The sequence below is a fragment of the Bos taurus genome, chromosome 28 (assembly GCF_002263795.3).
Source record: "Bos taurus isolate L1 Dominette 01449 registration number 42190680 breed Hereford chromosome 28, ARS-UCD2.0, whole genome shotgun sequence".
NCBI classification, from domain to species: Eukaryota; Metazoa; Chordata; class Mammalia; order Artiodactyla; family Bovidae; genus Bos; species Bos taurus.
Window position 1 is genome coordinate 8,837,292 of NC_037355.1, and position 25,163 is coordinate 8,862,454.

General features: G+C 50.1%; 1 protein-coding gene across 1 annotated transcript in view; it reads left to right on the forward strand.

Annotated features, from left to right (window-relative positions):
- The first annotated feature begins 4,396 nt into the window (after positions 1-4,396).
- The window catches only part of GPR137B (G protein-coupled receptor 137B), a 55,709-nt gene continuing 34,942 nt past the window's right edge, over positions 4,397-25,163 (forward strand). Inside the window, exon 1 of the mRNA NM_001191481.1 lies at positions 4,397-4,895. Within this exon, the coding sequence (NP_001178410.1) occupies positions 4,527-4,895 (369 nt within the window). The 5' untranslated portion in view covers positions 4,397-4,526. The remainder of the gene's footprint in view (positions 4,896-25,163) is intronic.

Genomic DNA, 25,163 nt, shown 5'->3' on the forward strand with positions numbered 1-25,163 from the left:
CCTTTGCATTATCTTCATTCCTAGTTGATAGAGGCCATTTCCAATGGCCAGCACCGGGGGAGGTCTGTGGTGCAAGCTACCACGTAAGAGCCTGGCGTGGCAGCAAAAGTATTCCTACAGAACCAGTTCTGCAGCATTATCTTGGGTGTCATTCTTCTTTCTTAGCTTCCAAACTCCTCCAGAGCTCCTGAGGATTTTGTGAGCTACATAAAGTACCTTTTAATACATTCTTTTTCTGCTTAAATTTACCAAAGTTTAATAATCAAAGATGAGGTCAATAGAGTGGGTCCTAATCCAATATGACTGGAGTCAGTAGAAAAAGAGGAAATTTGGACACATGTGAAGAAGAAGGCAGAGACTGGGGTAAAAGAAATTAAACAAAATTTATTTCTCTTGCTTGTAATCAAGAATCCTGAGAAGTGCTGAAATTGACAGTGGGGTAAGTGACAGCCACATACCTTCAGGGGATGGGATTGAATTTGAGATTGATTGTCTGGTTGGATCTCAGGGCAGTTAAAATTCAAGTTGTATTAAGACAGGTACAATGTTACTTGTGGTTGCTTGTGTGAAGGTCACCCAACACAGTGGAGGTCCCATTGAAGTTAAGGCATTGAGAAACCAAGTGGTGGCTGCCAGAGAACAGCATGAAGGGCACGAAGGATTTGAAAGCTGTGGGGTGGAGTGGCTGATGCTAAGTCCAGAAGGCTTAAGAAGTGATTGTGGTTGTGTTAGTTACTCAGTCACGTCTGACTCTTTGCTCTTCTGTCCAAGGAATTCTCCAGGTAAGAATACTGGAGTAGGTAGCCATTCTCTTCACTAGGGGATCTTCCCCATCCAGGGATCAGACCCCGGTCTCCTGCTTTGCGGTCAGATTCTTTACCATCTGAGCCACCGGGGAGCTCCTTGGCAGGATCTTAAATTCTAGTTACAGGCAATCTGGAAACCAGAGACTTTCACTGACTATGCTAAAATCGTATCTTATCTTTTGCAACCACCACTAAACCAAAAGAGAGGTTATGTGGGTTCCTGACTTAAAATATCCAACTTTAATCACAAACTTCTCTTGTCTCTCATGGATGGTTAGGGGACCAATTGGAAAGAATAAGAATTGGGAGATTATGAGGGCCTGAGGACTCAATTCCTTGCTGTGTCATATGCATGCTATATTATATTTGTGTTAATAATATATTAAATAAATTTACCCAAGTTAATAATAACAACAATAATAATAAAAGATGAGATCATTCAGTTCAGTCACTCAGTTGTGTCTGACTCTTTGCGACCCCATGAATCGCAGCACGCCAGGCCTCCCTGTCCATCACCAACTCCCAGAGTTCACTGAAACTCATGTCCATTGAGTGGGTGATGCCATCCAGCTATCTCATCCTCTGTCGTCCCCTTCTCCTCCTGCCCCAATCCCTCCTAGCATCAGAGTCTTTTCCAATGAGTCAACTCTTCGCATGAGGTGGCCAAAGTACTGAAGTTTCAGCTTTAGCATCATTCCTTCCAAAGAAATCCCAGGGCTGATCTCCTTCAGGATGGACTGGTTGGATCTCCTTGCAGTCCAAGGAACTCTCAAGAATCTTCTCCAACACCACAGTTCAAAAGCATCAATTCTTCGGCGCTCAGCTTTCTTCACAGTCCAACTCTCACATCCATACATGACCACAGGAAAAACCATAGCCTTGACTAGATGAACCTTTGTTGGCAAAGTAATGCCTCTGCTTTTGAATATCCTATCTAGGTTGGTCATAACTTTCCTTCCAAGGAGTAAGCATCTTTTAATTTCATGGCTGCAGTCACCATCTGTAGTGATTTTGGAGCCCCCCAAAATAAAGTCTGACACTGTTTCCACTGTTTCCCCATCTATTTCCCATGAAGTGATGGGACCAGATGCCATGATCTTCATTTTCTGAATGTTGAGCTTTAAGCCAACTTTTTCACTCTCCTCTTTCACTTTCATCAACAGGCTTTTGAGTTCCTCTTCACTTTCTGCCATAAGGGTGGTGTCATCTGCATATCTGAGGTTACTGATATTTCTCCCAGCAATCTTGATTCCAGCTTGTGCTTCTTCCAGCCCAGTGTTTCTCATGATGCATAGAAGTTAAATAAGCAGGTGACAATATACAACCTGGACGTACTCCTTTTCCTATTTGGAACCAGGCTGTTGTTCCATGTCCAGTTGTAACTGTTGCTTGATGAGATCATTAGAGTGGGTCCTAATCTAACATGACTGGTCAAAGTGAAAGTCGCTCATCTGTGTCCAACTGTTTGCAACCCCATGGACTATACAGTCCATGGAATTTTTCAAGCCAGAATACTAGAGTGGGTAGCCTTTCCCTTCTCCCGGGGATCTTCCCAGCCTAGGGATCGAACCCAGGTCTCCCACATTGCAGGTGGATTCTTTACCAGTTGAGCCACAAGGGAAGCCCAAGAATACTGGAGTGGGTAGCCTATCCCTTCACCAGCAGATCTTCCCAACCCAGGAATCGAACCAGGGTCTACTGCATTGCAGGTGGATTGTTTACCAACTGAGCTATCAGGGAAGCCCTGGAGTTAGTATATAAAGAGGAAATTTGGATACAGAACACATATGAAGACGAAGGTATCTTTGCATAACTGTCACTCACTTCACTTGTTTCTTAATAGTGGTGGTTTACCCACTAAGTTGTGTCCGACTGTTGCGACCCAATGGACTATAACATGCCAGGCTCCTCTGTTCATGGGGATTCTCCAGGCAAGAATACTTAAGTGGGTTGCCATTTCCTTCTCCAGGGGACCTTCCCCACCCAGAGATAGAACCCAGGTCACCTGCCTTGCAGGTGGTCTCCTGCATTGTCGGCAGATTCTTTACCAACAGAGCCACCAGGAAAACCTTGTTTCTTCAACCCACCCTATACTGAGTCCATGGTGATGTGGTTAGAAAAGGCTCTCTGGAGGAAGTAACCAACCCCCTTACAGAAGAATAGGATTTGGCCAACTGTTGGAGTCAGGGGTGGAAAGCTTTCCTTGGCAACAGTAGTTAAGAGGTGTTAACATTCATTTAACACCTCTTAAGGGACAAGTCAATGAGGTGAGCTAGGGTAGGAGTTTGAACTTTATCCTCAGAACAATGACGGCAAGAGAGAAAGGGAAAGGAGAGAGTAACTAGAAAAGGAGCTTGACACCAAAGGCACCTGATGAAGCACCGGAAACTTAAGAGCAGGGTGCAAGAACTAAATAATTGGTTGGAAACGCACGGCTGGTCTATGTTCCACCGGTGCGGGGCCGGGAGGGGGAGGACGCTGTTTGAAAGAGAACACACGATTAGGAACAAAGTCGACTATTAACTTGAGATGAGAAAATAAATCACAAGATATTACTGGAGTCTTGGAGATACCGGTCTCTTTCTTCTGTTTACCGAAACCGCTTGCCTAGAACGGCTTCCAGAGGGCAGCTTGGCGAGCCAGCTCCACGGCACTCTACAACTCCAGCACCCCTAAGGTGATGGTAGAGAGGCCCCCTGGGGATGTAGACTGAGTCATGACCTCCGAGGAGCGACTCCTCTGCCACGGCCAAACGAGAGGGCTTGTCTGTCTGATGCGCAGACCGCCCTGCTGCACGGGTGGCAGGGGTTGCATCGGAATCAGAGGCGGTCACCCCCACTCTGAAGTCGGGGGGCTCCCTCCGAGGCTGCCCTAGCTGCTTTCCCGGGAGGTGAGGGGTGAGCATCCCCACCCCGCCGCGGGAGCACCGTGTGGGGCGCTCCCTGTGGCTCTCCGGGAGGAAAGAGCCGTGCTTACCACCGAGACCAGGCGGCAGTCATAGGGACCATTCTTTTCCTCACTCGGCGTATACAAACCTGACCTCAAAAACACAAACCCTGTCTTTGGCATTTCTGGATTTAGAAATAAACATCACTCCAGTATGAAAAAGGAAAAACGGCAGTGACTTCATTGCCACAGAGTCGTAAAGTTTTATTTTGAAAGTAAAAAAAAAATGTTTTTTGTAACGTTTGTCGCTGTTGAAATAAAATAACTTCTTGTTGCAAAACAACAAGTAACCATCAGCGGAGAGCGCGAAGCGCGGGCATCTGTCCGGTGGGCGACGCTGCAGCGGGTGGTTCTGCGGGGGCTACAGGCGGGCGGCGCGGGGGCGCGCGGGGCGGGGGGTGGGGCCGAGCAGGAGGGGTGCGGAGCGCGCGGGGCAGGGGGCGGGGCTCCGGGGGCCTGGCGGCCGGGCAGGGGGCGGGCCGGGGGGCGCGGCGCTGGGGGCGGTGTTCGGGGGGGGGGGGCGCGCAGGGCAGAGCCGGGGCGCGCGGGGCTGGCGGGCGCGCGGGGGCGGCGGGCGCGGCGCTGCCAATCGCAGACAAAGGCCGCCCCAGTGAATCATGTGGTGCCGGGGGAGGAAGTGCGGCTTGTTTTCTTTCCTCCAGTCGCCCGGCTCCGGGTTGAGCGCGATGCGCGGAGACCCCCGCGGGGGTGGCGGCGGCCGCGAGCCCAGATGAAGCCGGAGCGTCCGGGCCGCGCCGCAGCGCCCCTGGCCCGATGGAGGCCCAGCCGTGGGACCCCCTCCGCAACGACTCGCTGCCGCCCACACTGACCCCGGCCGTGCCCCCCTACGTGAAGCTCGGCCTCACTATCGTCTACACCGTGTTCTACTCGCTGCTCTTCGTGTTCATCTACGTGCAGCTCTGGCTGGTGCTGCGCTATCGCCACAAGCGGCTCAGCTACCAGAGCGTCTTCCTCTTCCTCTGCCTCTTCTGGGCCTCCCTGCGGACCGTCCTCTTCTCCTTCTACTTCAAAGACTTCGTGGCGGCCAACGCGCTCAGCCCCTTCGTCTTCTGGCTGCTCTACTGCTTCCCCGTGTGCCTCCAGTTCTTCACCCTTACGCTGATGAACTTGTATTTCACGCAGGTGAGTCGCGGGAGGCCGCCCCCGCCGGCGGGAGACACCTGGAGGGTGCTCACCTGGCGGGGGCGATGGCAGCCGCGGGAGCGGGTCACAGAGCCCTGGGGCTAAGTGTGTGTGTGCGGGGTGTGTGGAAAGCATTGATTCTGGGGTGGTCCGAGCCCTGTCCTACTGCAGGCCTTTGTCCCAGGTAACGCCGTCTCATTCCCGAAGGAGGAGAAGGGGAAGGGAAAGGAGAGTGAGGGCTGGCGGCCGCCCGTCATCCTCTGCCCGCAAGTCGGCATCACTCAGCGCGCAGGGCGCGGCAGCATCTCCGTGCACACATCAGACTCGGTACTGATGGGAGATGTGCCCACCAAGGAGACTGGCACTCCAGTTTCCCCTCTGTCCCCTCGTCCCAAAGCATCTGACCACCAGCCTGGAAAAACCGCTGCCACCTTGGCCTCCAGATTGGGGCCAGACGCTGGCTTTTTTGAGGACAGAGTGGGACGGCCCTGGTTTGGATGAAATGTTTGGAGCCTCCAGTATGGGAGCCCTGCTGAAGGGCAGCCTGCTCACTCATTCCACAGGATTGCTACACAGCCGTCGCGGTTGCACCTAGCTCCCGAGCTGATGCCTCGAGAGCTCAGGGTTTCCCTGAGCTCATCTGAGAGGCCCCGAGAAAAAGCCATAAGTTTCCTGGCGCCCTTTTACAGGCACTGCGGAGTCGATTTATGAGCAGATTGTTAATAAGCTAATGGGAGAACGTGCGAATTGACTTGGCTGCTGTGACGCTTGACTTAAGTACAGTAATTGGAAAGTGTCTTGCAAAGAGCGTGTAAAGTATTGTATAAACGTGTAATAGCACAATACTGTCATCAGCAGCAGCATCTCTGCTTCCCATTAGCTTTCCAAGCACTAAAATGTCCATTTTCACTAGGACCCTGTCCAGGGGGAAGGCCAACGATGATCTGGTAAGGGGAGTTTAAGAACTGTCGCTTGGCTAGACGCTTTGTGCCAGCAAGCATTACATTCCTTTTAATAGTGTCCTTATTTATTAAAAGAAAATGCTGTTGGGACTTCACCTTCCAATGCAGGGGGTGCAAGTTCAATCCCTAGTTGGGGACCTAAGATTCCACATGCCTTGCAGCCAAAAATCCAAAACATAAAACAGAAGCAGTATTGTAACAAATTCAGTAAAAACTTTAAAAGTGGCCCACATCCAAAAAAATCTTAAAAAGAAAAAAAAATGCTGTTGTTGGAAAAAAAAAAAAGGAAGAAAAGGTAGAATAAGAATTACTTTGGTGTAAAGGGAGCCTCTGATCAACAATTTGGAGGAAACACTTTTGGCTAAAAGCTAGCATAAGTAGCAATTGTAATTTTATCAAAAGGTATCTATAGATAAAGCAGTCTCCTCCGTCCAGTGTATTAGCATATTTTCCAGTCCACGAGTCGTGTATGTCATCTGTCCAAATACAGCTTTTAAATCCAAAAACCAGTTCAGGCAGTCAGCTACAGTGCAGACACTCTGACTGCTTTTTTTTTTTTTTTATTGGATCCAAAGTGGGTGATTCCAGTAAGATTCAGAAGTCAGGTATGTTGATGTTCCTTCAAGAACTGTGACAATGGTCTGATGGCATGTTGTGGTCAGGTCCCTTTTTGAGAAGGAAAAAGGACAACTTAGAGCACGGCCATGGCTGTCTGGTAGTCACATGCAAAATTTGCCCTCAGAGCTGGATTAGGCGCAGAGCCACACATTTTCTGCACCATCTGCTGGTTGGCGAGTAAATGCTGAATGAGGGAAAGAGTGACCAGGCCGACAGCCTCGCAAGCCGAGAGGCCACAAGCCACCACCCTGGCTTCTTGATGACTCCCAGGTCTTGTTTTCTTTATATCTCCAGGGTGGCTGGCAGGAGGAGGTGGTACTAACTGCTGGCATCACAGACACCCTGGCAGATGAGCTGTTCCCTGGCTTCCTGCAAATAGTCTGATACTTTCAGGGTGTTTTAAAGGGGTCGCCCTTTGACTCCCAGCTCCAACATCCCTCTCCCCCCACCCCTCTCATGTGCCTTCTGTTAGGCCAGGTCTTCAACCACTGGAATGGCCGGGGGAGCATTAAGGATTACTGCGGCTTAAGCCCCCTCTTAGAGCATGTAAATCAGATTTTGGAGGCTGGTGGGTAGTGGCTTACAATGAAGAACCCTGTGCTGTATGCTAGGCACGGTTCTGAGAGGTCTTATTTATTCTTCCCAACTACCCTCTGAAGGAAGGATGGATGGTGTCCCCGTTTTTCAGAGGAAGGCCAGGGAGGTTATATATGACTCCCTCAGGGTCACACAGCCAGTGAGCCCTAGAGCCAGGAATCACACCCATGTCTGTGACATCAGAGTGCCAGGCTTGTCCTTCATGGTACAGTATTTGAAACCTCTTACAGTGGGAAAGCATACCCTCCTCTGAATGTCATATCGTGTCCTCTGGGAGCTTGGCATCCAGTTGAGGAGATGCCAAGTATACCTCCAACACAGGTGAGTAATAAGTCAAGGGATTTAAGGGAGAGTATATTTCAGTTTCGAAGACTGCAGGAGATTCCTCTCTCCAGCTCCTGGTGGGACTGGTTCAGTCGTTAGCAGGCTCTGTGTGTATATGTCTGGCTCCGAGTGTCTGGGCTCTCCTTGAAGCCCCAGGCATTGAGTTGTTTCCAGCTCCAGGCCCTGCTGGGTCCAGCAGACTCCTGCTCAGCTCCTGCTGCTCTAGGAGTTTGCAGGGCCGAGGTTGGAGTGGAGACATATACTCCAGAATCTGTTCTTCTAGCTCAGTGCTCATTTGCTTTTTAAAGGTGTCTTAGAGGAGGCAGGACCCTGAGACCTGAGGTGCACAGGGGTCTCTGTGCATGAGGTGTGGTAAGCCCTCCGCCCACCAGGCTGTATGGTAGAGGCACCAGGGCCAGGGCTGCCAGCTTCTGGGCCAGTGAAGTCCCCTGTGAGGCAGGTCTGTCTGCAGAACTGGGTCAGAGGGTCCTGGCAGCTCAGTCACACCTGGGTGGGTATGTCCCCCAGCTGTCCCCCCCTAGAATTTTGGGCCTGGACCTCAGACTCCTGGGGTTCCTGGGTGTGAATGAGTGTGGTGGGCTCAGCTTCCCCCTGGTGCAGCCTCGTCTTAAGCCCTGAGGCAGACTCCTACCATTACAGGCTGGTTTGAGGAAGGAAAAGAAGTGAACCCTCCCATGGGAAGGAGGTGGTTTGATTAACAGACAATGACGTAGGAGCCAGCACCTACTGTGCCTTAAGAGTGTGGGTGGGAGGATGCAGGGGCTTTCCTGTGGGCGCCTGAGGCTCTTGCTGGGGGCCAGGGAGTCATGGTGGGGGTTGGATCTCATGGTGGGGGTCTGGGGGTAACGTTGGGGGTTGGAATTCATAGTGGGGGTCTGGGGGTCATGTTGGATGTTGGAGCTCACGGTGGGGGATCTGGGGGTCAGGTTGGGTGTTGGAGCTAATGGTTAGGGTCTGGGGGTCATGGTGGATTTTGGAGCTAATGGTGGGGGTCTGGGGGTCATGATGGTGTTAGATCTCATGGTGGGAGTCTGGGGGTCAAGGTGGGGGTTGGAACTCATGGTGTAGGCCTAGTTGTCATGATGGGTGTTGCATCTCATGGTGGGATCCTAGGGGTCATGGTGGGGGTTAGAGTTCACAGTGAGAGCTTGGGACTCATGGTGGCCAGGGAGTCGTGGTGAGCTTGCAAAGACCTGTGACTCAGGGGACGGAGCCTAAGGAGCCAGCCCTCCTTGGGCTCTCTGGGCAGAGCTGGGTTACTGACCTGCTGTAGGACAAGGGTGCTCCTAGTACCCTCCCTCCGGGTTGGAGCAGGTTAAAGGAGGTGCCGTTGGCACTGCATCCCTTATCCCCTCCTCTCCCTCAGTTGAGATGCTCTGTCTGCATCTTTTAATAGCCAGAGCCCAGACTCTGGCCAAACCGCAGTCCTGAAGGTCAGGCCCCAGCACTGGCTCGGCCCTTCATTACCCACTGTGTCACTGAAATGACTTTTCCCTCCAACCTGCAACCTTCATGTTTGTCGAATGGCAGTGGCACCTGGCCTCGCCTTGGGAAGAGGTTGGAAGTCACTGGTTCCTCACGGCTGCAGCTCCTGACCCCAAGAGCTGATGGGCCTGGGTGGTCCAGAAGCTCCACCTTCATTCTGCACACAGCCAACCGAGGCCTCGAGGATCCTGGTGACTTGTCCAGGGTCCCTAGCTAGGCACGCAGAGCCAGGAAGAGTGCTAGCTGCACACAACAACCCCCCGCCTCCCCTGGCCCCTTGAAATGCATCCTGGTCCTTATCTCTGCTGACAGGAAACAAGGAGGCATCTGAAAATCTAATCCGGGGACCCTGTCTTCACCTGCATCGGGAAAAGGGAGGAGGAGGTGGTGACCTCAGGCATGAGTGGATCTCGCTGTGGTTCTTGGCAGTCCATTTCATCACGAACGTTTACTGAATCTGTTGTGTGCCAGGCCCTCATCTAGGAGTTGTGAAGAGGGAAGCTTCTAGGCCTCTTGGTGATTATGAAGGAGTAAGAAGCTTAGGAACACACAGGGCAAGAGTTTGTTGGTCCCCAGGGATTTTATTTCAGAACTGGGGCCACACGGTCACACAGGGGCGGGGAATCCTCACGTCTGCACCACGTGTGGCCTCCTGACCCGTGCACCGGCTCCTTGTGGTCGCCGAGTGGGCTCGCAGCTGCCAGAGCTGTGTTTGTGGTATGTGTGTGTACACACCTGTAGTGTGTCCATGCACGCACGCACAGGTTCACAGGTTCCTTACTAGCGTTCAGTTTACCATTTACCACCAGCAGCCCCCAGGAAGTCAACTCCTAATTTTACTGCTAAAAACCCCCACCGCCTAAAAGCAGCTTTCTAATTTTACAGCCCAGTCTCCTCAGGTCTTTCCTCGAAGCCCTCACTCTTTGTTTTCTCTTCCCTGACTCTTGGCTGCTTCTGTGTAGTAGGGCAGCAGCATCAGGGGAACGAAATTTCACGCCTTCGGCCCTTGTGGGAAAAGTTGGCCTCCTCTCAGCGTATCTGAGGGGCTTTCCCAGTGGCTCAGCGGGTAAAGAATCTGCCTGCAGTGCAGGAGACACAGGAGAGGCAGGTTCGATCCCTGGGTCAGGAAGATCCCTTGGAGAAGGAAATAGTAACCCTCTCCAGTATTCTTGCCTGAAAAATCTCAGGGACTGAGGAGCCTGGCGGGCTCTGATCCAAAGGGTCGCAGAGAGTCGGACACGCCTGAGAGACTAAACACGCATACAGAGGCGGACGGGACTGAGAGCCTGAGTTTGGGTCCCCACACTCTAAAGCCTGTAGGGTTTTGCTGCATCCTTCTGCTTTCCTGACTCTCCCGCGGTCAGACAAGCAGGAACTAGCAGGGAGGCAGAAAGAGAGCACTGTGCTAAGGCTCTTGGTTGCTCAGGTGGGTTGTGCTGGCATGTCCAGCGGCAGTGCCCTCCCCACCAGAGGGCTGTGCTGGGCCCCATTTTCCGGTCCCCAGAGCCATCAGCTCGGGGGCGCGGGGTGAAGCACCGAGGGGCGGGACGATCGGAGAGCAGCATCGATGAAATTGACAGCCCCTCATCCGAATGACATCCCTGTCTTAGGTTTTTGAGAACAACATCGTATGTGATCCAAAATCTGCTGTCGTCCCCCGATTTCTGATTGCCTTGCAGCTCCAGGGCGAGGAGAGAAGCCTCTTGGTTGTGGGTCTGACGGGTCGATTTTCTCCAGACGGATGGGGTCAGCACACAGTGCTGACCATCCCTGGCACGTATGCGCCCCTGGAGGTCTACGGAGGCTTGTAAATATTTTACTTTTGATTTATCCCATGGCTGAAGCTTAGAGTCTGTTAACCTCTGAGGACAGATGACCCCGTGGTTGTAGTGTCTCGTTTCCTTAAACTTGGGTGTGGAAAGCACAGGAAAGGAAGTCGTGATGGTATCCATGTCAATATTTTAGGCCTTGTAGCTACACATGATCTCTGTTGCGTAATTTTTTTTTTTTTAAGACATCTCTTTAAACAGATTTTTTAAAAAAAGCTGTTCTAAGCTCGTAGGCCATAGGATAACAGATTGCAGGCTGGGCTCAGTTCATGGGACAAACTTTGGACAAGTCCAGTGTGTGTCACCTTGCTGTTTCGGGGGCAGGTCCTTCGGGCACTTTGGAAACAAGCCATGCCATGCCGTGGCTTCTTGTCTCCAGGTTACAGAGTGTAATTTACTCAGCGAACACATCAGTCACCTGTGCGCAGGTGTCCGGGGTCAGAGACAGCTGGATTTGTGCCCCCAGGGGCCACAGACTGTAGGGGAAGACAGAAACAAACAGAGCTGCATGCCACCCACGGGGTCCTCTCCCCGCCTGCAGAGCCTGGGGAAACACAGGTGAGGGGCCTTGGGCTGGACGTCTTATGATGTCCTCCGCTCCCCGCCTTTTAATGACACACCCACCAGCGAGGCTACATAGTGTGTAAAACACAGGGTAAATGTCTACATGGGCTGAAATCAGCTCCCTGGCCTGCACCCTGCCTCATATACCCTCCCCCGGCTACCCAGACCTAAGAGATGCCAGAGGTCGCACTGCCCGTCAGGTGATGTGACGGTCCGTGGGTGGTGTGTGACCAGGAGTGGAGGCACGTGGGCTGAATGGGAGCCTGGCTGGCCCCTGAACCCCGATCCTGAGTCACACAGTCTGCGGACATGAATTTGGAGATTCATTTCATTCACTCGACAAGTATGTTCTTAAAATTGGGGTGACATTCACATGCTGTAAAATTAACCATTTTAATATGTACGACTTAGTGTGGCCTTTAGTGCAGTGACATTTTTATGCAATGGTCACTGCTGATCAGTTCCAGAAAATCTTCATCACTCCAGAAACACCCTCCATGCTCATTCAGCAGTCAGTCCACTTTCCCCGCTCACCCCAGCCCCTGGCAAACACCCGTCTGCTCTGGATGTGCATGCGTGCGTGCATGCTAAGTCGCTTCAGTTGTGTTCGACTCTTTGTGACCCTGTGGACTGTAGTCTACCAGGCTCCTCCGTCCATGGAAGTCTCCGGGGAAGAATACTGGAGTGCGTTGCCATGCCCTCCACCAGGGGATCTTCCTGAATCAGGGGTCAAACCCGAATCTCTTATGTCTCCTGCATTGGCAGGCAGGTTCTTTACCACTAGTGCTACCTGGGAGGCCCCCTGTTCTGGATACTTCATATCAGAGGGTCATACACTAAGTGGCCTTTTGTGTCTGGCTTCTCTCACTTAGCATGATGTCTCCAGGGTTCATCCGTGTCATAGCTCCTTCTTTTTTAAGGCTGGATGGTATGCCACCGTAAGCATCTTCCACAGTTCACTTATGTGCTGATCCTTGGAGGGACACTTGACACATTCTTCTGAGGCCTGTTATTCCCTGCAGGCTGTGCAGACTGGGTAATGGTCACATGTAGTTCCTGCCTTCAGGGAACTTGACCTTGAGTGGGGAGAACAGACCACGTAAGTTCTGTCTCTGTGGTGCCAGCGGCCCCTGTGACTTAGTGACAGTCCTTACGGTGGTGACACCATAAGTAAGATGTTTCCGATGGAAGGTTGGGGCCTTAATTCACTCCATCATCTCTGTAATTCTGCCTGCAGGACACACACTTGACAAAGAACAGGTGGCTCTGCTACTTGTTGTCATTGTTTAGTCGCTAAGTCGTGTCTGACTCTTCTGCAACCCCATGGACTATAGCCTGCCAGGCTCCTCTCTCCATGGGGTTTCCCAGACAGGAATATTGGAGTGGGTTGCCATGTCCTTCTCCATGGGATCTTCCCAACCTGGGGATCAAACCTGCAGGATTTCCGGCACTGGCACTGGGGAAGCCCCTTGCTACTGTTAGTGTAAGTCACATCCTTTTACCCTCCTTTGTTCGCAGCTTCCTGGGATCCAGGCCACCACCAGGGATGCAGAGGCGGGAGGGCTGGCCCCAACCCTTGGGGCCCCTGTGAGTGGTGTCCCCCTCCCACGACACACTGCTCTTCACAGGGTTGGTGGCACTCGTTGCTTCCTCTTGAGTCGTCCCTACTTGGGTTGGGATGTTCTCAGTTCCCATCCTTGCTTCTTTTTTTAATTTTTATTTTCAAATTTTTTGGCCATGCCACACGGCATGTGGGATCTTAGTTCCCCAACCAGGGTTTGAACCCACACCGCCCTGCATTGGAAGCACAGAGTCTTAACCACTGGACCACCAGAGAAGTTCCCCTTCATTGCCTCTGATGGGATGTGAGTTTGTCCCCCTCTGCCCTGGTCGCTGTCGAATGTGTCTCTGTCTGGTATCCCGCAGTGAGTTGGGGGCAGCCTAGCTGCAGACCTGTGTCTGCTCCCATGAGCAATTTCTGTCACCACATTCCTTCTCTTGGAGGGGGTCCCACTGGCAGTTCTCTGGGCAGGATACTGGAGCGTCCTCTGACCCTGTCTAAGTCTGTTGGCTCCTACAACGGAACACTGCAGACTGGGGCAGCTTCAACACCAGATATTTCTTTTCTTTTTCTTTCTTTCTTTTTTTTTTTATAATCAATCCATTGCTTTCTTTTTTAATTTTTATTTCATATTTGAGGATAGCTGATTTACAATGTCACGTCAGTTTCAGGTCTACAGCAAAGTGTTTCAGTTATACATATATGTGTATCTATTCATTTTTCAAGTTCTTTTCCCATTTAAGTTATTACAGAATATTGAATAGCATTCCCTGTGCTATACAGTAGGCCCTAGTTAATTATCTGTTTTATATACAGTGGTATGTATATGTTAAGCCCAAACTCCTCTAATTTATCTCTCTCCTCCCAGCCTTTCCCCTTTGGTAACCATACGTTTGTTTTCTAAATCAGTGAGTCTGTTTCCATTTTGTAAATAAGTTCTTTTGTATCTCTTTTTTATTTAGATTCCACATACAAGTGATGTCAGATATTTGTCTCCCTGTCTGACTCAGTATGATAATCTCTAGATCCATCTATGTTGCTGTAAATGTCATTTTCCATTCTTTTTTATGATTGAGTAGAACTCCATTGTGTATACATACCACATCTTCTTTATCCATTCATTTGTCTGTGGACATTTAGGTTACTTCCATGTCTTGATGATGGGGTGCGTGTATCTTTTTGAATTCTTTTTTTTTTCCCAGATATATGCCCAGGAGTGGGATTGCCGGGTCATATGATAGCTCTGTTCTTAGTTTTTTAAGGAACCTCCATACTGTTTACCGTAGAGGCTGCACCAATTTACATTCCCACCAGCAGTGTAGGGGCATTCCCTTTTCTCCACCCTCTCTCCAGCATTTATTGTTTGTAGACTTTTTGATAGTCATCTAAGGACGGGGTGTAGCAGGGTCAGGTTCTAGCAAGGGCCTCTCCCTGCCTGCGGACGGCTGACCTCTCATCGTGTCCTCACGTGGTAGAGAGCCGAGAGAGGGCTCCTTGAGTTCCTTTGGTAAGAGCACAGCTCAGAGCCCTGACCTTCTAACACCATCACCCTGGGGGTTAGGATTTCAACTTGTGAATTTCCAGGGGATGCAAAGTTCAAAATAAATACCACCCTGCTCCCAGCAAGGACAAGAGAATTCTCAGAATTCTCCTTCCTTCCGAGGCAGAAAGTTATTTTCTGCAGGAAAAAAATAAACCTGAGGCTTCTTCGCTGTTAACCTATTTTGTAGTTATACATCATTTGCTTCGAGGATCAGGGTCCAGTGCTGAGACAGCATGATGCTGCTGTAGCCACACCAAAACCATCCTCCTAGAGCCTTGGGGTCTGGCTGGCTGGTAACCCATCTAGGCTTCCCGGGTGGAGAAATGTATCCCGCCATGCAATGTCATCTTATTTAAGCACATGTAGAACAATTACGGGCAGGGCCCTGGCTGGTAAACTGTGAACTGGGATGATGGCAGGAGCAATTCAGAAACACATAACCATGATGGTACCTTGCGTGGCCACAGCCCTTCCCATTCATGAGCCCCGGGAGGGAGATGTATACCAGGAAGGCTCATGGGCCTTGTTCCGTCTCCATCCGCACCAGTGAGGGGACCCGGGGAAGCCCTAGGGGTGGCTGGCCCCACATCCCTTCCCTCCTTTGCAACAGTGTGGGCCCATCCCCAATTGAAGCAAGACTGCCAGTCCCTGTGGGGCTGCCCTCTTGAGAATTTTGCGTCACAGTTTGAAAAGCAGAAGTCACTGTGAGGAACTCTAGTTCTGACCCTCTTATCTTACGAGAATCACTGAGGCCCAGGAGGGTAAAGAGAGTTTATCAGGGACGAGAAGAAAAGCAGGTTCAGGGAATTCCTGAAAGTCCAGCGGTTAGGACTCAGCGCTTTCACTGCCAAGAGTCCAGGTTCAGTCCTTGGGGAACTAAGATGCAGTAAGCCGAGTGCAGCCAACAACAAAAATGGCAAGTTCACGGCAGTCTGGCCAGCCCCACACCTGGACGCAGGTGTTTGTGTGGCGAGAGAGGCCACTGGAAAAAGCAGGGCAACTGAAGGCAGGTTTGGTGCTGTGTTAGGTGACTCTGAGCGTGTTTGGACGAGTGTACCCTCCAAGGCCTTAAGATGGTCACCAGCCCTCATGGGTGGTGCCTGAGGGCCTGACTTGGCCACTGTGGAGCCAAGAGCTTGCAGGGCAGCCTGGAGGGTGTTGCACGGGTAGATGGAGCCGCAGTTCAGTTGATGGGGACAGGGAGGCTCTGGTGAGCCGCTGGGGCAGGGCTGGAGGAGAGGGGAGCTTGGCTGAACCACTGGGAACTAGAGGAGGAGAGGCGCTTTCAGGAAGGAAGGGGGCAGGTGGAGACACCCTTCTCCACTGAGACCTCGTCCCTTCATTTATGAGGGGGCCCTGAGAGGGGTCGGGGGTAGGTATGAGGCTGGGCTCCTGCCTGCTTGGGGCTCCCAGGCTGACTGTGGGGGTGGGATGCAAATATGCATGAACCTAAGGAGGGCTGTCAGCTGCTGGCTCAGCAGCGCAGGACAGGACTGGCGGGAAAGCTCTCAGGAGGGCGGGTGAAGGCTGAGGATGCTTCCAGGGAGTTCTGGGCTTTACTGAAGCTCAGAGAAGAGGCAGCGCCATTGTTGATCCCGAGATCACATGTGAAACATCATTCTCAGTCATGTCCGACTGTCTGTGACCCCATGGACTGTAGCCCTCCAGGCTCCTCTGTCCACAGGATTCTTCAGGAAGAATACTGGAGTGGGTTGCCATTTCCTCCTCCAGGAGATCTTCCTAACCCAGAGATCAAACCCCTGTCTCCTGCATTGGCAGGTGAGTTTTTACCACTGAGTCACCTGAGAAGCCCCTCGCTTATGAAAGCAGATCACCTAAGAGGGGCTCTGTGTCCCAAGGGTCAGTGTGAGACTGGGCAGTGAGCAGGACTCGCTCCTTGAACCCTGCACTTGCCAAGTTCAAAGGCAGGAGGTGACAGGGTGAAGACCTGACCTTGGGAGCCAGTCACCTCCCTAGGGGCCTGTCACACCCAGCCAGGTGGGGACACAGAGCATGCCTTGGCTCCTGTGCCCAGAATGACATGATGTGGACAGCCATACTCCTTTTTCTGTCATGGGGTTCCATGGTTTTAAAATTAAAAAAAAAAATTTTTATTGATTTACAATGTTGTTTTAGCTATTGGTAGGAATGCAAACTGGGACAGCCACTATGAAGAACAGAGTGGAGATTTCTTAAAAAACTGGGACTAGAACGGCCATGTGACCCAGCAATCCCAACGCTGGGCATACACCCCGAGGAAATTAGAATTGAAAGAGAAACATGTACCCCAATGTTCATTGTAACACTATTTACAATAGCTAAGACATGGAAGCAACCTAGATATCCATTGGCAGATGAATGGATAAGGAAGTTGTGGTACATATATGCAATGGAATATTACTTAGCTATAAAAAGGAATGCATTTGAGTCAGTTCTAATGAGGTGGATGAACCTGATGCCATTATACAGAGTGAAGTAAGTCAGAAAAAGAAAGACAAATACTGTATATTAACATACATATATAGAATTTAGAAAGACGGTACCGATGATCCAACATGAAGAGCAGCAAAGGAGACACGGACATAAAGAACAGACTTTTGGACTCAGTGGGAGAAGGCGAGGGTGGGATGATTTGAGAGAATAGCATTGAAACATGTACATTACTATATGTAAAATAGATGACCAGTGCAAGTTCAATGCATGAAGCGCTCAAAACCTGTGCTCTGGAAAAACCCAGAGGGATAGGGTAGGGAGGAAGGTGGGAGTGGATTCAGAAATGGGGAGGGGGCACATGTGTACCTGTGGCTGGTTCATGTTGATGTATGGCAAAAACCGTCACATTATTGCAAAGTAATTCTTCTCCAATTAAAATTAATTAATTAAAAAAATGTGTTTCAAGTGTAGAGCAAACTGATTCCATTTTATGTAGATCTGTTCTTTTTCAAATTCTTTTCCCATTTAGGTTATTACAGAGTACTGAGTAGAGTTCCCCGTGCTATGTCATAGGTCTTTGGTGGTTGTCTGTTTCATATATCCTGTGGCTTTAAACACATGGCCAGTGTCCGCTGACGTAGAGACGTCACCCCTGCCCTTGAGGTCTCAGAGAGGAGACCTGAAATGCTGGACCCGTCTTGCTCTTCTTAAGGGATTGCTACAGAAAGGGAGACATCTGCATTTGGATTCAGCAGACTCCAGAAATGAACAAAATGCAGGTCGAGCCACCCTGCTCTGGTGAATGAGGATGCTCAGCATGTGGAAACACAGACTAATGACTGTCAGCCAGGGAGCCTGGGGCCTCAGGCTTTGCATAATTTCCCCAATATATCAGGAAGTGGGCAGCGCAGAGGGATCACGAGCACACATGGTGAATGTGTCAGTGGTTCCTAGCCTTTTTGAGTATGAAAGTGCCTTTTATGGTCAAGAGAGCATTTATGATCACAGTTTGGTAGTTGTGCGCTTAGAGTCGTGGTTTGAGAGCAAATGCCGGGACTAATAATAATCAGATCAGCAGAGGCCACACACGTAAACACTGAGAAGGTGTCTGATAGGTGAGCGCTCTGTGTGAATTCACCTCGTCCTCAGAGAAACCTATGAGATGGGCACGATTATTAGTTTCATTTTACAGATGAGGTTCTTGAAGCACAGAGAGGTTAGGTAACTTTTCTAAAGTCACACAGCTGATCACTGGTAGAGTCAGGATTCAAGCCCAGGGAAACCAGCTCCAGAGTCCACACTTCTTTAAAGTTTTTGTTTTTTTTTTTGGTGTGTGTGTGTGTGTGCTTAGTCACTCAGTCATATCTGACTCTTTGTCATGGTGACCCTGTGGACTATAGTCTGTCAAGCCGTTCTGTCCATGGAATTTTCCAGGCAAGGATATTGGAGTGGGCTGCCATTTCCTTCTCCAGGGTATCTTCCTGACCCCAGGCTCGAACCTGGGTCTCCCACTTCGAAGGTGGATTCTTTACCATCTGAATCCTGAGGGAAGCCACTTTTAAGTTTTATGTATATCTAAATATATCCTGCATGGGTTGCAGGATCTTAGTTCCCTGACCAGGGATCAAACCTGGGCCCTGTCTCTGAGCTGAGTCCTAACCACTGGAGTTACCAGGGAATTCCCACACTCTTAACAATCCTTAAATGTCTCTCTGCTGGAATGGACACACATCTGTGACCTACAGACAGTGGGATACTGCCCTTAGTGAGAACACGTGAACGAGAGCCACGTGTTTCAGCATCGATACATTGCAAACTCCTCATGACAGGTGAACAGACAAGTTGCAGAAGGGGATGGAAAGCATTGATTCAAACTGAGATGCCATACAAGACCGGACTACGTATTATTTATCCTCTTAAAAGTAGAAGCCTTCTGGCTCTCAGAATACCAGAGTGAGGTGGACATTCTCTCTGTTCTGAGGGATCAGAACCAAGGAGAAAGATGCTGGGGGCTTCAATGGTGTTTTTTCAATTAGAGATAAAATTCAGGACTTCTCTGGAAAACCAGTGGTTAAGACTTCACCTTCCAATGTAGGGGGTGTGGGTTCAATCCCTGGTTGGGGAGCCAAGATCCCACATGCCTGTGGCCAAAAATCCCAAAAAACATAAAACAGAAGCCATATTGTAACAAAGTCAATAAAGACTTAAAAAATGGTCTACTTCAAAATAAAATCTTAAAAAAAAAAGAGAAAAGGCCCTGGAGCAAGCAGAGCAGTGTCAAAAGAACTGAACTTCATGGTGGGTTCAAGAGTTTTGGTTAGATTATTTCTTTGTGTAGGTGACATGGTTTATGGCAAAGTTTAAACCTACCATAAATGTGTACCATTTTCAAATGAATTTTCATACATACACTTAAAAATAGTATGGGGGTGGCAGAGATTGGTTTAGACATGGGTCTGTTTGGTGCACACAGAGTTGCAGACCCTCTCAGTTGCTCTGAGAGTCTCCAGGGGCCTTCGCCCCCCGCCCCCCGGCAGGATCGCAGATGCAGGACCAAGTGTCCAGCCTGGGCCTGCGGTCTGGAGCCTGTTCAGGGTGGGAAGGTTGCAAAGTGTCCACCTACCTGTTTGCTTCAGGAAGTGGTGGTACCGCAATGGAAACTCTGTTGACATGGGTCATGCCTTGGGGAGGGGAGCGGGGGCTGGAATTTGTAAAGCAAAATGGCCACCTAGAGAAATTGTGAATCAAGTACAGGTCTGGAGGCATAGTGTTTCATTGAGCCGTCACGGCTGCTGCCTCTGGGGACAGAAGAGGTTACTTTTGTTTAGTTTCGCATAATGCACAAGGGACGCTGTCATCCCCACAGGAAAGAGCCGCAGACCTTCCTGCCAGAAAACAGCCGGTATGACCGGAGGAGAAATCACTGTGGAGCAGCAAAGGCCAGCTGGGGTTGGTAGGAGGAAAAGGCAGGCAGGCAGGACTTCAAAGGCTGGGAATAGAATCAGTGAGGCGGACAGGGGCTGTAATTTATGAGGGGAGGGAGGCCCAGGGCAGCGGCTGCTTCTGGAACCTTTGTGCTTCTGTCAAGAGAGTACGTCATAGGCTGCAGCTCTCTGGGCTGTCCTGCGTCATCTGAGAGGTGATGGGAAGGGCCTAAGGTTGCCAAGAGGGCACAGAGCCTGCATCTGGGTGAGGGGCTGGTGGGGGAGTGAGGAGAGTGGGGGTGGGCTGGGAACAGAGGTGAGCTCTCCCCCACCTCCCCAGCCTCCTTCAGGCCAACTTGGGGGTGATATTTCTGCTTCCCCAAACCTGAATTAAATCTTCAGAATGTCACTTGACTTTCCTGTCATGGACATCTGTTCTAGTAGGACTTTTAAAGGCCATGGAGATGATACTGAGACCAACAGGCATCTGTGAGAGGAAGATGCATTATTCCCACGACAGGATGGGAGTTTCCATGGAAACTGCTGCTCAGCTCCTCTCTGTCTTCTGCATCCCAGCCTCCCGCCTCTCCCTCCCTCTGCTCTGTAATCCCGGGGCCCATGCTGCTGATCTTAAACCTGGTTCTAGTGCCCTTGAATAATCTCTCTTTCATTTCACAAAGACATTTTTAAAGAGTGGCTGGCGCTCTAGAATAGACTCCCCACTCCCACTTCCTCCTGCCTCCTTCCGTCCAGCGTTCCCCACTTCCTCCTCCAGGCGCATTCCCATCTGCCAGAGCCAGGCCCAGCTCTCTGTAGTTATCCGGTCCCTCTTCTGGGCTGCACCCAGCACCCTGATGGTCCTGCACCCGGGTTTCCTTCTCCCCATTTGCCCACCCACGTGCTGTTCCCCCGCCCCTCCCCCGCCTGCTCCTTTCCTGCCTTTCTGCTACTTTATGTTGATTGAGACAAATTCACTATACAGTTCCCCATTTAAAGTTCAATGTTCACAGATTTGTACAGCCATCACCACCATCGGTTTCAGAACATTTTTAAAAAGTTGAAGTATTGTTGATTTACAAAGTTGTGTTGATTTCTGCTGTACAACAAAGTGACTCAGTTATACATACACACACACTCATTTACATACACACACACACTCTTTTGCATTCATTTCCATTATGGTTTATTCTGGGATGTTGAATGTAGCTCCCTGTCTGTGCAGTAGAACCTCGTTTATCCATTCTAAATGTAATAGTCTGTACCTGCTAACCCCAAACTCCCAGTCCATCCCTCCCACCCCCTCCCCCTTGGCAACCACAAGTCTATTCTCTATGTCTTTGAGTCTGTTTTGTTTCATAAAAGTTCGGAACATTTTTTGTCACCCTCAGAAGAAATCCTGGAACCCTTAGCAGTCACCCCATATCTCCCCAAGCCCCCAGACCCAGGCATCCCCTAGACTACATTTTGTCTTCGATTTCCACATAAACACCCACCTCTGTTTTCACAAACTTCTCTCTGAACCGCTAGCCAGCCCTTTGACTCTGGTCCCCTCGCACCCCCACCCCTGACCTTGAAGCACAGCTCCGATTTGTGATGGTGTCAATTCTACTGAAAAGCTTCTGTGATCTCTTACCAGGGATATGCACCTGCCTTAACTGACTTCAGGTTGCTGCCTCCTTCCTCACCTGGACTTGCATCCCAGCCTAGCCTGCTGCCCCCCTGACCTTTCCCAGGGAGTCCAGGTTCCCCTCAGATAGCCTCATCTCCCCATAATCTCACTTCCTCATATTTCACAACTCCTCACATCTCCTCATGTCTCCTCACACCACCTCATATCACCTCACACCTCTACACATGTCCTCATGTCTCCTCACACCACCTCACACTTCCACACATCTCCTCATTATACCTCTTCATGTCTCCTCACACCACCTCACATCTCCTCATACTTTCTCACATCTCCTCATACCTCTTCATGTCTCCTCACACTACCTCACATCATCTCACACCCCACATTTCCACACATCTCCTCACACCTCCTCATGTCTCCTCACACCACCTCACATCTCCTCATACCACCTCACATAATCTCACATCCCACATTTCCACACATCTCCTCATACCTCCTCCTGTCTCCTTACACCTCCTCATGTCTCCTCATACCACCTCACATCATCTCACACCCCACACCTCCATATATCTCCATATACCTCTTCACGTCTCCTCACACCGCTTCATGTCTCCTCACACCACGTCACACCCCACACCTCCACACATCTCCTCACACCTCTTAATGTCTCTCACACCACCTCACATCATCTCACACCCCACAACTCCATATATCTCCATATACCTCTTCACATCTCCTCACACCTCCTCATGTTTCCTCACACTACCTCATACCACGTCATACCCCACACCTCCACACACCTCTTCATGTCTCTCACACCACCTCACATCATCTCACACCCCACACCTCCACGTATCTCTTCATATCTCCTCACACCTCCTCATGTCTCCTCACACCACCTCACATCACCTCACACCCCACGCCTCCATATATCTCCATATACCTCTTCACGTCTCCTCACATCTCTTCACATCCTCTCACACCTCCTCATGTCTCCTCACACCACCTCATACCCCACTCCTCCACACATCTCCTCACACCTCTTCATGTCTCCTCACAGCACCTTGCACCACCTCACACCTTTCACCTCCACACATCTCCTCCTACCGCTTCCCATGTCCTCACACCTCACCACCTCACACCTTTCACCTCCACACATCTCCTCCTACCGCTTCCCATGTCCTCACACCTCCTTATACCTCTTCAGGTCTCCTTACACCTCTTCATGTCTCCTCTCACTCCTTAAATCTCCTTACAGCTTCTCATGTCTCCTCTCACCTCCTCACATTTCCTCAGGTTTCCTCACATCACCTCACACTTCCTCACATCTTCTCACATCTCCTCATACCTCCTCACACCATGTCTATCTCTGGTTGTGAGTTTGTTGAGGTCAGGGACCAGTCTTTCCATCTTTTCTTAATTGTTAATCTCAGATTTGGTGCTCAGTGTCAGTTGATCTACCACAAATACCATCAATCTGAGTGTGGGGAGAATTGGAATTTTTATCTGGTCTCCCTTGTCCCCAGCCCTTCTGATGGTCCCTGTCATCCTACCCTCCCATTTGGTGGGTCTGGTTTTACAGGGAGGAGCCTGAGCTCACCTTGTCAGTAGCAGTAGCTGTAAAATATGGAGGAATAGTTCATCCTTGTCTGCCCCCTCCCTCAGGAACCCTGTCCCCTTCCTAGCCAGCTCTTGCTGAGGTCAGCAGGAGCCAGCACAGACTCTAAGAGATGGACAGCCTGATAAGAGAGCTGGAGTCAGCCCAGGAGGGTTAGCTCTACTTCTGGGCACTAATCAATCTTTAATGAAGTTCTCTGGAGCATAGACAGGAAAGGGGGAGGGATAAGTAGGAGAGTTTGGATTTAAAAAAAAAAAAAAAAAAAACTTGGTCCAGACATTTATGTACTTTATTTAGTGAGGGCAAAAGTTAAATATATACTATGTGAGTTTGAAATGCCAGGAATTTAAATACAGCTTTAAGGGAACTTAGGTTAAGGGTTAACTTGAAGGACAGGACAGAGTTTTTAAATTTTTAAGTACAGCTTGAAAAGGCCCAGTTGAATTCAAGACATAAACATTTTTTAATTAAAGTTTTTAATAATTAATTTTTTGGCTGTGCTGCACAGCCTGAGAGATCTTAGTTCCCTGATCAGGGATCAAACCCATGCCCCTTGCAATGGAAATGCACAGTCTTAATCACAGGACCACCAGGCAAGTCCCAAGACATAAACATTTGCCTCTTAAACAGCACGGGTCCACTTCAATGTGGATTTTTGTCTGCAGTAGGTACTACAGAACTACACCATTGAATCCATAGATATATAGAAGCTGTCTTTATACTGAGGGCCCATGATGAATTCTACTCAGATTTTCACCTGTGTGGATGGTGAAGTGAAGTGAAGTCGCTCAGTCGTGTCTGACTCTTTGCGACCCCATGGATTGTAGCTTACCAGGATCCTCCCTCCACGGGATTCTCCAGGCAAGAGTACTGGAGTGGGTTGCCATTTCCTTCTCCAGGGGATCTTCCTGATCCAGGGATTGAACCCGAGTCTCCCTCATTCCAGGCAGACGCTTTAACCTCTGAGCCACCAGTGTGGACGGTGGGTGTTCCTAATTCCTTTGTTGTTCCGGGGTCGACAGTAATTGCCACAAATTACAAAGAGTGGACGGAGCTTTTACAAATCATGGTGGAGGCTTTTCTTTTGAGGTCATTATCTGTCACCCTTGCTTTTAGCTTCAAGAGGGTCAAACAGTTTATTAATATTGTGTATCAGATTGTGTCCTTACCTGGTAATGACTTTCCTCCTTCAGCCAGGGATGTGGATTTTAAGAGGGTATGCGTTTTGTGGGGTTCCCCCATCTTTTTACAAGGTGGAGCTCTGGGTCCCTTGTGGGGTAGAATGCTTGGCCTGGGGGGCCCCTTGGGCTCGGTGCCTTGATTGATTGGTGCCTGTGTTCATGCAGTTGAAGGCTGAGTGTGATTTAAAGTTACCATTGTTTCCTGTTTGTTGTGGCGATAGTGATGATGATGATGAAGGCTGCAGTGAACATTCCACCCATGTTTAGTGCCTTAAAGGCAGTGTTTCCCAAACTCTGTTTCCTGGAACACTCATTAGGAACACCTTCAGTGGCCAGATACCTTTGGAAAACTGCTGCATACTGTGCATTTCCCTTGAAGATTTACAATGTAGAGCAAAGCCTTTTAAAGGCTCTGGGGATTCCTGCAGGGAAAAGCTGGGTGGCCCAGCAGGTTCTAAATTTGTTTCCTAATATGACCTGTTTGCTTAGTCACCCTTGTGATTTCCCAGTTCTGTGGGTGCACCTTGAGAAGCCCAGCCTCAGAGTCATTTCTTAAAAGGAAAACTGTGGGGGCAAAGCATGTGGTGGTTTATAAAGTTCGAGTCCTGGCCCAGATATCTGATGGTCATGGCTGGGAACCCTGACCTTTACCGTGTTCCAGGAAGGAGCCTCTGGGGGTCCAGGCTGTCCTCCCATGCCTGACTCTCTTTTAGTTCATGCCCCATCCAGCTGTGGGAAGTAGACAAATGGCTTTTGTTTTGTTTATAGAGGAGGATGGTGTGCAGGTGGGCTATGCTTTCAGTTGGGAGGACTTAGCTGCTTTTGCCCCCAAGACCCAGTTCTGGCCAAGTGGTGGCAGTGAGCTGGGCACCCGATGAGCCGTGAGTTGACTGATCCACACATGTGCTCTTGTGCCGTCCTGGTGGCACCAGGAGCCGTCTCTGTGAGATGAGCAGAATGAGCCGATACTCCCAGCCC